The sequence below is a fragment of the Haliaeetus albicilla genome, chromosome Z (assembly GCF_947461875.1).
Source record: "Haliaeetus albicilla chromosome Z, bHalAlb1.1, whole genome shotgun sequence".
Lineage (NCBI taxonomy): Eukaryota > Metazoa > Chordata > Aves > Accipitriformes > Accipitridae > Haliaeetus > Haliaeetus albicilla.
Window position 1 is genome coordinate 60,559,666 of NC_091516.1, and position 13,820 is coordinate 60,573,485.

The 13,820-nt window shown below is 48.5% G+C and overlaps 1 protein-coding gene across 1 annotated transcript; it reads left to right on the forward strand.

The window, feature by feature from the left end:
- Window positions 1-4,123: 4,123 nt before the first annotated feature.
- Window positions 4,124-13,109, forward strand: LOC104312652 (thioredoxin). The gene is made up of 5 exons (XM_069776915.1): window positions 4,124-4,381; window positions 9,587-9,691; window positions 10,374-10,433; window positions 11,246-11,311; window positions 12,888-13,109. The coding sequence occupies exons 1-5, from the start codon at window positions 4,127-4,129 to the stop codon at window positions 12,948-12,950; spliced, it is 549 nt and encodes a 182-aa protein (XP_069633016.1). The 5' UTR covers window positions 4,124-4,126; the 3' UTR covers window positions 12,951-13,109.
- The last annotated feature ends 711 nt before the right edge of the window (window positions 13,110-13,820 follow it).

Sequence of the window (13,820 nt, forward strand, 5' to 3'; positions counted from 1 at the left end):
TTGCTTAATGCTGGACGTGACTGACCATCTGTGCCACGGCTGTAGTAGTATACTCCCTGTAGCTGTCCCTTTTACTGCATCTCACATTTGAATGGTCGGGTGACTTAGTAGTGGTTTTGGGAGACAGAAGTTTGTCTTAGATATGCTCACGGGAGCTTGGAAGGGTTAACTTGTGAGAAGTTAGCACAAGGTGCTGGACGTGGGTCCCTGCTCTCTTTTCATTTCCTTTGTTCTTCCTCTTCTTTTTCCTCTCATTTTCTGGTTTCCTCACTCTCAGTCACATCCCTATGGGGAAATGGAACATGAATGCCTACTGTGCACCAGACCCCAAAGCCTGCTTTCTGTTGGTGAATGCTTTGCAGTGCCACCCTCGGGATGCCCAGCTGTAGACCCCCAGCCCACCTCGGGTCTCACCGCTCGATGGCGTTTCCTCCAGCCACCAACACACATTGGTTCACAAAGCAGAAAACAAAAAAGCGCATCCTGGAAAGCAGATCCATGTCTCCAGAGCCCAGCAGGTTTGCTTGTGCTCGGCGGCTGATAGGGAAACAAAGCTGGAAAGCTGCCGGCAGAAGCACACGTGGTGCTGTGGGAGCATCACACTGGGACCACGGGCCACAGGTCTGGCTCATTCATCCATCTGGATGCCACGATTTAAGCCCTACATAACTGGTTGTTCTGCCAGGGATCACTGCTGCCCACCTTTCCCAGCCTGCTTCCCACCTTTCCTGGCAGCTCAGAAAGAACCAAAAATGTCATTTGTTCAGCCTCCCAAGCCTCCCATGGGCCTGAACCTGAGCACACTGAGGTTCACCGCTGGCAAGCGCTTCCCCACTGCTGGTGCATGTTCCTCTCACCCAACACATGACAGACATCAGCACAAGCAGAGTTTAAAAAAACTGATGCCTTCTGTCACAGCAGCTTTAAGGATGATTAAAAGTGGTCAAATTTTCATTGAATTCCCACCTGGATGCATGTGAGGGTGACGGCATGCATGGGCTCTCCAAAAATACAGCCCTTTTTACTGGCCTACATCTAAGTGGTGCCGATTTATTCACTTGAGGGCACCTAAATTTAGACCTGCAGACTTTCTCTCCCACAGTCTTTCCACACATCAAGGGAGCATAGCAATTCATTCTTACCGTGCATGGGTGGCATGAGCATTCATCAACCTTTTGCAAGAGAAACTAAGGACTGATTTTTGAAGCCTTCACTGCATTTCTACTGTGTCCTTTCTTGAGCCACGTTCTCTGACTTTAAGGAGCAAGCAAAACCACGTTCCTGAAGGGCAAAGACGTGTGCTTTAAAAGTGCTTCCTAGTTCCCCCCCCGCATCTGTTGAGAGCTGTCTATTGGCTCACTGTCCTATCAAGTGACTCCTGTGTATGACACGGCATATACAGCATATAGAAAACTGCTGAAGTGTGAAATTCATTTAATGAATTTCACTCAACTTGCACATTTTTAACAGTCACGTTCCCTCTCCGGTGGCTCTGGGGAGAGAAGTATGTTACATTTATGGCTGTGAGGAAGGTGGGTGGGAGTGAGGGTGTGTGAGAAGCAAAGGCCACCATAGCTGTGTGACTCTGTGCGTGGGACAGCTACAGCACTGTTGAGTTAAACAATAAGACACCCCATAGTTTAAAAAAAACCAAAAACAAACCCAAAAATAATAAGAAAACAGGGTGTGTTTTCTGGGTGTGTGTAATTTTTTTTTTCCCAGCCAGAGGACCCATATTCCTCTGTATGATTTTTATTATGCGCTGTCATGATAGTAACTAGTACACTCTAAGAATCAAGCGCAGATCACATAAATTATATTACTGTCCAGTTATTTTAGGCATTCATACAACTATCTCGCAGCAACATTTTGGACTTCAGACTGCTGCGTGCCTAAGCTTGTACTTGACTGTAAGCACACCAGGAGGCAAATGGCCACAGACAGGATCTGAGGACGTGGGCAGGTAGGCACCTCTCCTCACAGAAAGGGTTCGCAAAGGGTTTACCCGTTCACGCTCGCCTATAGAAAGCAGCACTAAGGAATTTATTATCTGGGCAGGTTGTTTCCTTCCTTTGCTTGCACTAGCTTCTGTGAGAGCCATGCAATGCTAGGCTAAGCTGGGGCATTTGGGAGCTGGGTTTTGAAGGTAGTCTGGGTTTCTCTATCATTTTATCCTGCCGGGCAGCAGATTTCAAAGCAAGGTGCTTGGCTGATAAGGCTTTCCTGCTTTCCCTCTTGTGAGCCAGCCGCGGCAGCTGCACCTCCCCAAAGCAGCACAGGGCACCAGCTGCCTCCATCTGCCACAGGGACACGTGGGACAGTCACAAGGGCAGCGGGGACCAGCTGGAAGAAAAACCAAAAGCCAGCAGGAGCTACCAAGCCCTCATGGTGCTGCTTCTCACCCACAGACATCCTAGCTCCTCTGGTGTTGCCACCGAAGAAAAAAGTGGGTGCTCACGGCATGGGACAAGCAGGGGAATGAGCATGGAGAGCAGCACCCGCATAGTGCTTCACGTAGGCAAAACCAGGTCTGGAAACGGCGAGGTGGGAGGTGACCCACTGCAGTGTGCACAAAAATTGCACCCATAAGCAAGAAGAGCAAAGGCACCGTGGGGTCCAAAAAGAGAGCCTAGTGGTTGTTGTGGTTCTGCTGCTGCAGTCACCCACGCAGTTAATAAACTTCCAAAATAAAAACTGATGTATTCTCAGTATAAATTTCCAGCCTAAGAGATTTCCAACACAACTCTCATGGGGCAAGATCTAAGGCTGTGAGGGGTGTTTCCAGCTTTCCAGTGCCCACCAAAAAGCAAAGTAACACATCAGGGCACATCCTGTTGGGATGGGTTGGTACCTGTATCCAACCTGCCTTTTTTCTTTTCTTTTTTTTTTTTTAATGAAGAAGCATCTTTTTTATCCAGGACCTCCACTAAGTCTTCCCATCCTCTGCTCAGTTACATCTCAGGGCAAACCTTCCACAGGGTGGTAACCTGGCTGCTAAAGCCTGCAGAAATACCCCACTCATGGCACAGCCGGCACCAAGTATCCCAAAGCCAAACATCACCTTTCCTGTGTCCCAGGTAGTGGGAGCTGGAGTCAGTAAGCCCATACTCCCAAATGAAATCCTACCAGCCCAACAGAAGGGAAGGAGGGCTGCGACAGCCCTGTTTTGCACTCTTGCACTCTGGGACGGGCAAGTAGCGCTGCAGCGTCCAGTAGAACAAAGGAGCTCTCCAAAACACGGAGAAATAAATGAGATAAATGGAAATGTAAGTTCCCACGACCAGAGTGCCCTCGGCTGGGGAAGCTGAAGGGAATCGTTTCTGTGAGGGCTATTTCTGTTCCTGGCCGACTCCCTCCAAGTCGGGAACTACTAAAGATGCTCGCGGTGCCTCCGCTCGTCTGTATTGATTTTAGTGTTTACCACCGGGCAAGCACCGCTCATGCCAGCGAGCACTTCTGTGCTGCTTTAGAAAGCCTGCAGCCCACAGAGAAACAGAGCTGCTCTGCTGCCCGATCCCGCGCTTTTTTTTTCGGGGGGGGGGGGGGCTGGCGAAAAAGAAGGCGGCCAAAAAAAAAAAAAAATAAACAAACTAAAAGGGAAAAAGCTGAAAGAGCGCTCCGGCGACTTATTCCTCCGACCCGGCCCCCTCCTGCCTTCCAGCCTCGCAGCAGCCACGCTCTCTGGGCGCTACGGGCAGCCCCAGCCTTCCTCCTCCTCCTCCCCCTGCCCGGTCGCACAAGGGGAGGCCGCCCGAGAGAGCCGGGCCGTGCGGCGGGGCGGCGGCGGCAGGAGGAGGAGGACGGTGCCTCCGAAATACTTCCTGCTCATCGTTACACAGCACTTTTTCCCCCGACTCGCCGCGCTTTCTTTCGCTGTTCTTCCTTCTCCCCGCCACCCGGCCCGCCCTCCCCGCGCCGGGGCTCCGCCGGCCGGCCGGGAACCGGGGCAGGGGGTCGGTGGAGGGGGGGGGTGTGTGTGTGTGTGGGGGGGGGTGTTGGTGTCAGGCCCCCGCCGAGCCCCCGGCTCCCCCCGCAGCCCCCGGCGCTGCGCGGGCCGGCGCCAGCCGTCCCCCCCCCTCCCGCGCCGCAGCGTCACCCGCGCCCGGGGGAATCCGAGGCCCGCGCCATGGGGCGGGGAAAGCGGCGGCGGCGGCGGCGGCGGCGGGGGGGGGGGGGCAGGGCCCGCCGCGCATGCGCGGCGCGGCGACGGGCATATAAGGGGGGCGCCGGGGCGGCTGCGGGCAGCGGAGCTGGCGTGAGCCGAGCGGAGCCGGTCGCCGCCGATCGCCGGGACGAGGCCGTTCGCCGCCTTTCTTGCCGTTCAGCTGCCGAGCCGCCGCCCCCCCCAGCCGCCGCCATGGTGAAGAGCGTGGGCAGCCTGGTGAGTCCGCTAGGCGCGCGGCGGCCGTCGAGCGCCGGGCGGCGCCGGCCCTACCTCGCCCTTCCCGGCCCGGCCGCCCCCGCCGCGCGGGTGGCCCCGGCCGGCGCGGGCAGCCTCCTTCGCCGGGGGAGGCGGCGGCGGAGCGCGGCGCGTTTCTTCCTCCGCCTTGGGCGTAGGCGGCCGCCGGCCCCGGGCGGCGCGGCCCCGTCCCTCCGCCGGCAGAGGGGAGGGCGGCGAGGCGAGCGTCGCCCCCCCCCCCCCCGGCGGGAGGGGAGGGCCCGGCCGCCGGGAGAAGGTGGGGCGAACGGGCGCCCCCTCCTCGGGCCGCCGCGGGCGCCGGTGGAGGCCGCGGCCCGGCGGGGTTGGCGGGTGAGAGCCGGCGTGCGGCGGGGAGGCGGCCCGGGTGGACTCGGGAGGGGCCTGGCTGGAGCGGGGGAAGGGGGCACCGACGGGAGGGCTCGGTCGGACCGCGGGGGGCGAGCCAGCGGCTGTGCCGCCGAGGGCATCAGGTGGTCGGGAGGAGGCGGGAGGGGATGCGGTTCCGTGCTGTGGCAAATTGTCGCTCATCTCCCTTCGGAGCCGTAGGGAGACGTCGCGTTTTATTCCTCGGGCTGGTAGCGGGCTGCTGCGGTACCCTCATTGAGGAGTCCCGGCTCCCTCATGGACTGCCAGCGTCTAAGGGACCGGGCGGCTCCCCGAGACTGGCCTAAGTTCTGGTGTGCTTCTGGACAGGAGTTCGTGGAGAACAGGAATCCCGTTTTCCTGACTTGAAAGGAATTGCTAGAGCCCGTTCCTGCACTTCAGTGACAGGAGCTGCTGGCAGAAGAAGTACTCCCCTTGTTATGGTGCTGTCCGACTTGTTCGGTACACTGGTGCAGCACCTCGTTGTTCAGACGGTTCTGTGAATACAAACACGTCCGTGGCTTTGCGATACAGAAAGGTAACAGCCCGGACCAACACGTGGAGCATACTCTGCTGGTGGTGAAGTAGTATGTGGTCTTGTGCACAGCAGCTGACGTGGTTGATAGACAACAGTAGAGTATTTGTTAGCAGTAACTTATGAACCCAGATCTCCAAAAATACTCTCTGTGCGAACTTAGTGAGCCCTTCATTTCTGGGAAAATCCTGCTGGGCTAGTCTTGCATTTTGAATTCGAAATTTGGTTGAAGTGTCAGTTTGATCTGATTGTGAGGGGCCTGTGAGTCATGCTGTATGGCATCAAGTTTGTCTTATAGGCTGTGCTCTTCTATAGCCAGTTCCCTGTATAAATGAAAAGCATGGCAGGGTTTCCCCCTTGGATCGCTAAGGTATTAACATCTGACATGTGAGCATTCTAGTTCTTGTGACCACAGTTTAAATACCTGTGAATGCAGAAAGCTCCTTAAAGGTAAGATGAACGAAATGCCTTATCATTCAGGTCCTGGGGATGGAATGGTGTGTGAGTTCAGCCTGAAATTCTTATTCCGGTTTGCTTCTCTCCCCCTCCCCCCTTCTCTGTTTATGGAGGGACAGAACAGGCGAACTTTCTGAGTGAGTTTTGAGGTTTTTGGTACAGGCTTGAAAGTAGAGAGTCAGTAAACCTGGCTTTGGAGGCAGAGCCTGCTCTAACTTAAAGTGGACTAGGCTTTCACTGTCCTCCCAGCTATGAGCGTTCATTAATAGTCTGCTGTAGTTAAAGCATGGTTTTGTTGCTTATTCATGGAGAGCATGGACTCAGCAGTCATGTTGACAACAAGATGTTAGCATCAGCAACACCCAGAGTATTCAAGTACAGTGCAACTGGGATTTCTGGATTAATTCTGTTTGTCAGTAAAGCAGACTTGTATTCTGCTCTGATACAAAGAGGAAAGCCCCTTTTTTCACTACCTGCAAAAGCTTCCGTGAGTGACATCTGTAAAGGAATGTGAACATGACAGCTAGCTAGATGTGGCCCCTCTCCTAACACACCTCTTCAGAAACTGACTAGCTTCTGAACAATGGCGACTCTCAGGGTACCTTACTGGTCCCTCTCAAGTCCCTGCTAGCGGACAGAAGGAGCAGTACTTCTCTTGGTTTAAGTATGTGGTCTTGAGATGGGTAACTCATCAGGGTTCTAACAGGGTTTGACTATGGGACATAATGCCTTTTATAGCCGAAGCTAATGGGGTATATAAGCCGTTAGAAAGCTGGTGTTGCCAAAGCTTTCCTATTCACACTAGCTGCCTCCTTGAGTCTAAGCACATGTTGAAGACTCACAGCTTCGGATGGAGATGATAGTTTTAGAAGTGGTGTCTGCTTGGGAGTTCAGGCAGTTGAGTCTGTTTATGCTAGCTTCTGTAGTAAAAAATGCAAACTACTGAATTACATAGTAACCATTGGCAGTCAGGTGGTGACTGGTTAATCCAAGTTCAAGGGTGACTTGATATGTGTTGGAAATCATCTTTACAACTAAGGTTGACGCCATCTGGCAGATTTGATTAAAGGTGTCTTACCTATTGCTGAGAGCAGCAGACTCCTTTCAGCACTGTCCATAGTCAGTAGCCTCTATTTTGAGGTATTACCTGGTGCTGGGAATCCCTGCTGCACTAGAGGCTTTCATTACTAGAGCCCTTTCTCTTACCTGGCTCTTGGAAACAGAGGCCTGCCACCAGTGTATTTGTTGAATGCAGCATGCATTTTCTGCTGGAGGATAATACAAGCAAAATGAGGTCTTGTGTGTGCTCAGGGAGGTTGTAGTTAAATGCTCAAAAAAAAAAAAAACCAACCCCAAAACCAACCAATGAACTTGACAGAGGTTTCCCCCAGTAAGGTGGTTAAGGTGCTACCTGAAGAAAATATTGGTTAATAAAGCCCTAAGATCCTCTAATAGTGTATGACCAAATGGTCTTGTGGTAGGAGGTTCCCCTTGTGTTAACAAAGATGACTTGGTTTTTATATGAAAACTTGTCACTTCACGGTTACCACTAAAAACAACTGTGGAAGTCATTTGGACAGGTCAAGTAGTTTGTTTTGCCACCACTACTGTCTTCCTTCTTCCAGGGAAATTAAGCTCTCTGGGAAAACTTTCAGGACTTCTCCCTAGTTCAACATTTTTTAACTTGCAAGAGTAAGCACCTTTGGACCCTGCATGTCTTTTCACTCTCCCACAGCAATTTTAGCTGATGCCAGAGATGACTTGCCTGGTAACACCTGATTGTAGTCAGGACCACGTCTCTGGTGATGTGTGACCAACTGTCGGTATCGTGCCCTCCCACTCGCCCCATGTTCTGTGCAATAGCAAGCCTGAGGTGTGTGGCCATATGACGAACACATCCCAGGACTAGATTTCCTTTTGCAGAATACAGTAATTATGCAGCTGGACAGAAGACTTAAAGGTAAGAAGAGGATGGTCTAACTGGCAGGTGCAGGAAGTGGAATCAGTAAAGAGCTGGTGATGTTACAGTGCAGAGGTGTGAGAAGCTATACCAAAAACCAAGCTGGAGGATTTGAAGGCGGGGAGGAGTGAGGCTTTACCAGGGAACTTGTAGTATAAGTAGTTGAGGGAGCAGCTAGCATGGATTGCTGTATACAGGGACATTGAACTTTGTTGGTGGGAATGGGGTACTTTTGGGACTGGGGTGCAGGAATGCATACTATGTCAGTACAGGAGTGGGGGAATGGAGGGAGATAGGAAAACTTACTGTTCCCATCTCTTTCAGACTTGAGTGTAGGTGGTGTGAAGTGTTAGCTACTGATCTTACAGCAGAGTAGACTCTCTGAATGTCCAAGATGCAAGGATGGAAGAACTCAACGTGTGGAGGCTGCGCTCCTGAAGATAGCTACACTGGGAGGGAAAATGTCTTACTAACAGGGAGATGTTAATGCCGGGTGTATTTGAAGTTACAGGAAGTTATGAAGACTTTCACGTAGGTTTATACATAAGAGTGCTGGTGCAGGACCTTTTGCTTGCTTGTTAAATATATGCGTGACCAGTTTGACTGTGTGCTCTCTTGCCTCGTCAACTGCATGGCATTCTTTAGTTGGGGGGAATAGCTTACTAGACTCAAGTCTTAACTTAGTGTGGCTGAGTGCAGAAGCTGGCATTAATTAGTTAACTCCTGCCCTGCAAAACCAGCCACTCTGTACAAGTAAGTATGGCGGTAACCATATTGCTTTCGGTTAGCTGTGGCTGACAGAACTCTAATGTTCTAGTCTGTTAAGTTCGGGAGAGTAAAGCAGCTATCTTTTGTATCCATAATCTGAAATGAAGTTTATATTAACAGCTCTCCTGAAGCTTGCATTGCCATGATAATGAAGTTGAAGAATGTTGAAGTGGCTTGTACTTGCTTTGGAAAAGACACTGTCAGGAAGTAGCTGATAAGCATTTTTTGCTTCTGCCTGAGATACTTGTTTGCCTCTTGGTAGCACGCAACAATTTATTGTTTTTAATGTCTTTTGGCTCTGCTAAAACATTCACTTTTCGACCAGAAAACATGGTTAATGGCATGTAAGGAGCTCTAAATTCCAAAGAACATTGTCCAAAAATGATAGGTGTGACTGAGTGCAACAAACAGACCCGAAGCTATAAATAAGTATTGGGTTTTACTTGTGTAGTCTCGATGTGTAGTGTTGCTTTGGCTACTGATGTTGCATGTGGGTTCATCTGGCAAAAGTAGTAAAATAACTATCCTGTGAGGCTGCTTTAGAAAACATGCTGTAGAGTAAACCACACAACATCAGAATTATGTTAGCCATTGATTGGAAAAGGCATCAAACTGGGCGAGTGTAGAAAGATTTGTGTCCTTTTCAAATTCTGCAGAGGAAAGTCTGTCCCAGAATAAAATGGAAGTCTTCCTGCCAAGGCAGAAATGAGAAAATGGATTATTAAAAACCATAAGGATCACATTCAGAGGGTGACACTGAACAGAGCTGCAGAGTTGAGGATTGTAGGGTAGATGAATTTCTAGCTTAGTTTCCACAATTCAGTGAGTTGGGGTGACTGAGCATTGTGGTCTTTTCTAATTGAAGAGTCATAAGACACTGGCTGGTGATGCTAGCACTGATGAAAGCAGATCATATTGAAGCACTTACATGATGGTACAAATATCCCAGTTAAGTGAAGTGTTTAAAGACCTACCAAAATGGTTAGTCTGTTAAGGCTGAGAGCAAGGTAGCTTTGGGATTAGTCTAAATTGTTTCGGAAAGGAGGGGAAAAGTCATTAATGTGTTCAATTCCTTTTTTTGTAGTCCGAATTTGAGGCAGAACTGAAATCTGCTGGTGAGAAGCTTATAGTAGTTGATTTCTCTGCCGCGTGGTGTGGACCGTGCAAAATGATCAAGCCCTTTTTCCATGTAAGTAGCCTTTCTGTTTCTATTGGCAATTGTATGAAGTATATACAAATGTTTTTGTGCTGCTTGACAATAACATGGGGGGAACTTCCTTTTGCCACATGTGATTGCCAGCATTTTCTGGAAAAGGGAGAATCACAGGAGTACCTAGAAACTGTAAAGTTGAATATACTGACCTTTGATATAGCTGGGAGCTAAAACGTGGTTTAACTTCTGCTGTCCTAATGCTTACATGCATCTCGGGAATATAGGTACCTCACAGTTGCATTGCCTCAAGAGGTGGAATATAGAGTGGAAACAGTGCTTATCCTTCTGTACACAGTTACCATAATCACTCCAGCTGTGTTTAGGTGGCAGTGGTGTCTCCTGGTAAAGTATGAAATAGGCTGTAGTATCTTTTGGTGATCAGCTGAAGGCTGTAAGAGAAAGCCTTTCACCTATGTGTTGATATATTTGAGTCTTCTCTGGGGGGGAGTACGTTTGAACAAGTTTCAACAGACTCTTCCAGGTATTGGAGGAGAAAATAACATTTTTGATCTTGTCAGCAAAATAGCTGCTTTAAGGTTACGAGGTAAGTTTCACGGGGGGTTTAAGCAGCACCAGCCTTACAACTTATATGAAAGTGTTTTTTGAAAGAAAGCTTTCCTGGAACATTGTAACTGCATAGTTTCTTATTTCATTCTAGAGTTTGTGTGAGAAGTATGGCGATGTGGTGTTCATCGAAATTGATGTGGATGATGCCCAGGTATGGTCTGGGGTAATGCTGAGAGAAGGCAGCTCGTAAGTTCCACATGAGTGTCCAAGTGACAGTGAAGAACTCTTTTTAAAATGTCCTTGTAGATACTGAAATAAAATGAGAGATTACTTCAACTTTGAGAAGCAGAGATAGGGGTTTAGCACTTACATAGGAAAGAATGATATTTTTTTGAAGGACGCCTGAACAGAACAAAGTGCCTTGGTTATCTGCACACTTGCGGCCCTATGGCATGTGTGAGAACTTGGGAACACTGACCCTCTACTTTGGGAGGGAGTGTTAGTCTAAGGCCTCAAGCTGCTTTGATGCAGTCTTCCCTAAAACTAATGCCTCACAACTGTCTGGTGATCTGTCTGGTCTCTCCACTGCTCTTGGCACTGTTTCCTCTTTCATGTCTTAAGAATTAAGTGCAATAAAATGTCTGCTGTAAAGCAGTTCCAGCAATGTCAGATAGGTACTTGCACAGTGTGAGGATGAAACACAAGTGTTGATGTAGGGTTCTTGACCATTACAAATAGTCATCTCTGTTTTGATGCAGAGGTCCCTTTTTTTCCACACACAGATACAGGTACAGTAAATGTATCTTTGCTGTTGCATGAATTAAATGCTGAAGGGAGGATCTTTCAGGCTTACTTCAGGGAGAGCACTGGTTTTGGTAGTGATGGACTACCAGAAGTGCTTTTGCTTCATTTTGAGCAGTAATGGCTTTGCCCTGTCACCTAAACAAAAGGCAGCTAGTGGGTTCTAAACTTTAAACATCCTTCAGACATGCACAGCTGAAGATTGTTTTCTGCCTCTTCCAGGATGTTGCTACACACTGTGATGTGAAGTGCATGCCAACGTTCCAGTTCTACAAGAATGGAAAGAAGGTAGGCTCTGCTCTGCTGAAACTGGAGCAGGGAAGCTAAAACACTTGAAAGAAGATTGGAAGTGTTAGACTACATAGCCTGCTTTCTCTTTAATGTATCTGGGGCACCACTGGCATTAAGACACTCCCGAGAGTGAGCAAGTTCATCTTAGTGCTGCATGTGCTGTAACATGTAACATGGACCAGCAGTGAACTGATGAAGCAAACCCTATTGTTCACAGGTAGTGAACTGAGTTAGTGTTACGGGTCGGTCTTACCGGCAGAGCTTCATGAGAGATTAGTGGGGTTAGATGCCTGGGTTAAGACTACTAGTCCCTCTGCCTAGCATCTTGCTTTTTACCAGTCTTGGTTAGTATTTTTCTCTGGATGCAGCTCATGTTCAAGCAGAGACATGACTATATTGTGCCTATGGAATCCCACCCAGACAGAAGTCTCTAACGTGGTTGAATATACACACAGCTGAAACAACTGCTTGGATGCTTTTACATAGAAGCTGTGTAACCTGTGAAGTGGAGGTCCTGTCGCTGTTGGAGGACTGAACAGGCCTCTTGTGCCTGCTCTGCCAAGATGTGGATGAGATGGGATGCAGACTATGCTCTAACAGTGTAGTGGGCTGCCTGTGCAGGGTAGTTGTGAATGGCTGTCTGCCTGAACCATAGAATTGCTGACCTAAATGTGTTATCTTGGGCTTTTAGTTTGCCAAGCAAGCTGAAGGTAGGCTTTTCTAAAGTAAAACAGGGCCTGGATGGAAGTTTCATGGCTGAGGGCGATGGACTTGCACCTGAAGAGTGAGTGTCAGATGTTGGGTGGCCTTCAGTTCAATTCAATATGGGGACAAATCATGACTCCTAATGAACCTTTGACAGTTTTCTCAGGGTAAACTTCAACAGCTTCATAATGTAATTGGAAGAATTGCGATTATGATGTGACAGTGTGTGAAGGTGACACGTTTAACCCTGTTGTGTGGCTTTTTGATTTGGGTGACCTTGGCAGTTCTCTGGACACATGAGTACCAAGCAAACAATTTCATGGCCTGTAGTGTGGTCTGCTCTGTACCTTGCACCCCTGCAGGTACTAGAAGACAGAGCTGCTGGTTTTGAGACCTGAATGTTGCCTATATTATTCTCCTGTGTAAGTTGCAACAAGGACAAGTCTCACAGGAGAAGCCAGGCTCAGGGACAGGTCATTTGGAGCAATCCTTCCAGAATTTGATTGGTAAGGGTCATGAGCAACCCAAGGTAACTTTGAGCTACCTCTGCTGTGCAGCGACCTCCAGAGTCCCTTCAAGCCTGTATTTGAGTCTTACACAGCATTGGTTCAGGATCAGTGTCTTTTCCCTTTTCTGTGTAGAAGGCTCCAGCAGTGGTAGTCTGGAAGTGATTCTGTATAGACTTTTGTCCCAGCTTTTGCATGAGTTGAGTGGGAGATCAATAGATGCACATCTCCAAAATACTGCCATGTTTTGGGGATGAAAACATTTTAGTCGTAGCAGAGTTGAATAGGTATATAGGTGGATGCTATGCAACTGTTATGAAGCATTGAATGCGACAGTTTTAAAAATCAATCTCTCTTTACAGGTGCAGGAGTTCTCTGGGGCCAATAAAGAGAAGCTGGAAGAGACCATCAAAAGTCTAATCTAATCTCCAGCCATGGAGACATTGAAGCATGACTGCTTCGGCTAAGTTATAGCCTCTAACTTTTCTACTTAAAAAAAAAATCTAAACAAGCTAGCTAGTGGTGGAAACTATCCTCCAGATCTATATAAATGACTACAATAAAGTGTAAATTCTTCACTTTCAGGTATTGCCTTGTGTTTCAATGAAAATGAAAGGAATTTTGCAATGTCATCAAGGTGTCAGTTTTTGATGTGTTAACGGAGTACTGTCTGGATACAAAGACTCTTGTAAAATGCAGCTTGATCTATTACTGGGATATTGCTGGGGGTGGAAAATTGTGGTGCATGGGATGGCAATGACAGTTGCTTTAGGAGAAGTCTGCTGCCACTTTACTTTTGGGTGGTAGTTGCCAGGCTGTAATCTGAAGAGTGGTAGTCTGGCTTGCAGGTATGGAAAGGGGAGTTTAGGAGTTGTAGAAAAGAGAGTGGTCACTGGGTGGGATAGGTTCTTTCTTTTGTTGCCTCTTTTTAGCTAAAGATTCTTTTAAAATCTGTCAAGCTTCATTTTGGACTTCAAAGCTAAGATTTGGCTTTGTATTAAGCATCAGAACATAATACCAGTCCTACCATGGAAGTGTAAGGTAGGACTTGAAGCTGCTGCCTTTTTGCTCTTTCAGTTTTGCCTTGCTGTTGGTGTACCTTTTGGTTCTATTAGTAGCAAGGTATGTTTAGTCTCAAGAGTTGGGCTGCTTTGTTCCTAGGCAATAGTCTGGAACAAATGACTGAAGAGGTAAAAATTGTAGTGTCTTAAGCCCAAATAATTTAGATTTATGTATTCTTGTCATCTTCATTTGACTGCACTATTGCATTCTTAGAACATACTGGACACTTCTAT

Excerpts from the sequence above, each read along its gene's own strand:
- LOC104312652 (XM_069776915.1), top strand. The coding sequence starts at position 4,127 with ATGGGGCGGGGAAAGCGGCGGCGGCGGCGGCGGCGGCGGGGGGGGGGG. Across the intron at positions 10,434-11,245 it reads TTGATGTGGATGATGCCCAG|GATGTTGCTACACACTGTGA; the intron begins GTATGGTCTGGG and ends TGCCTCTTCCAG. Across the intron at positions 11,312-12,887 it reads TCTACAAGAATGGAAAGAAG|GTGCAGGAGTTCTCTGGGGC; the intron begins GTAGGCTCTGCT and ends CTCTCTTTACAG.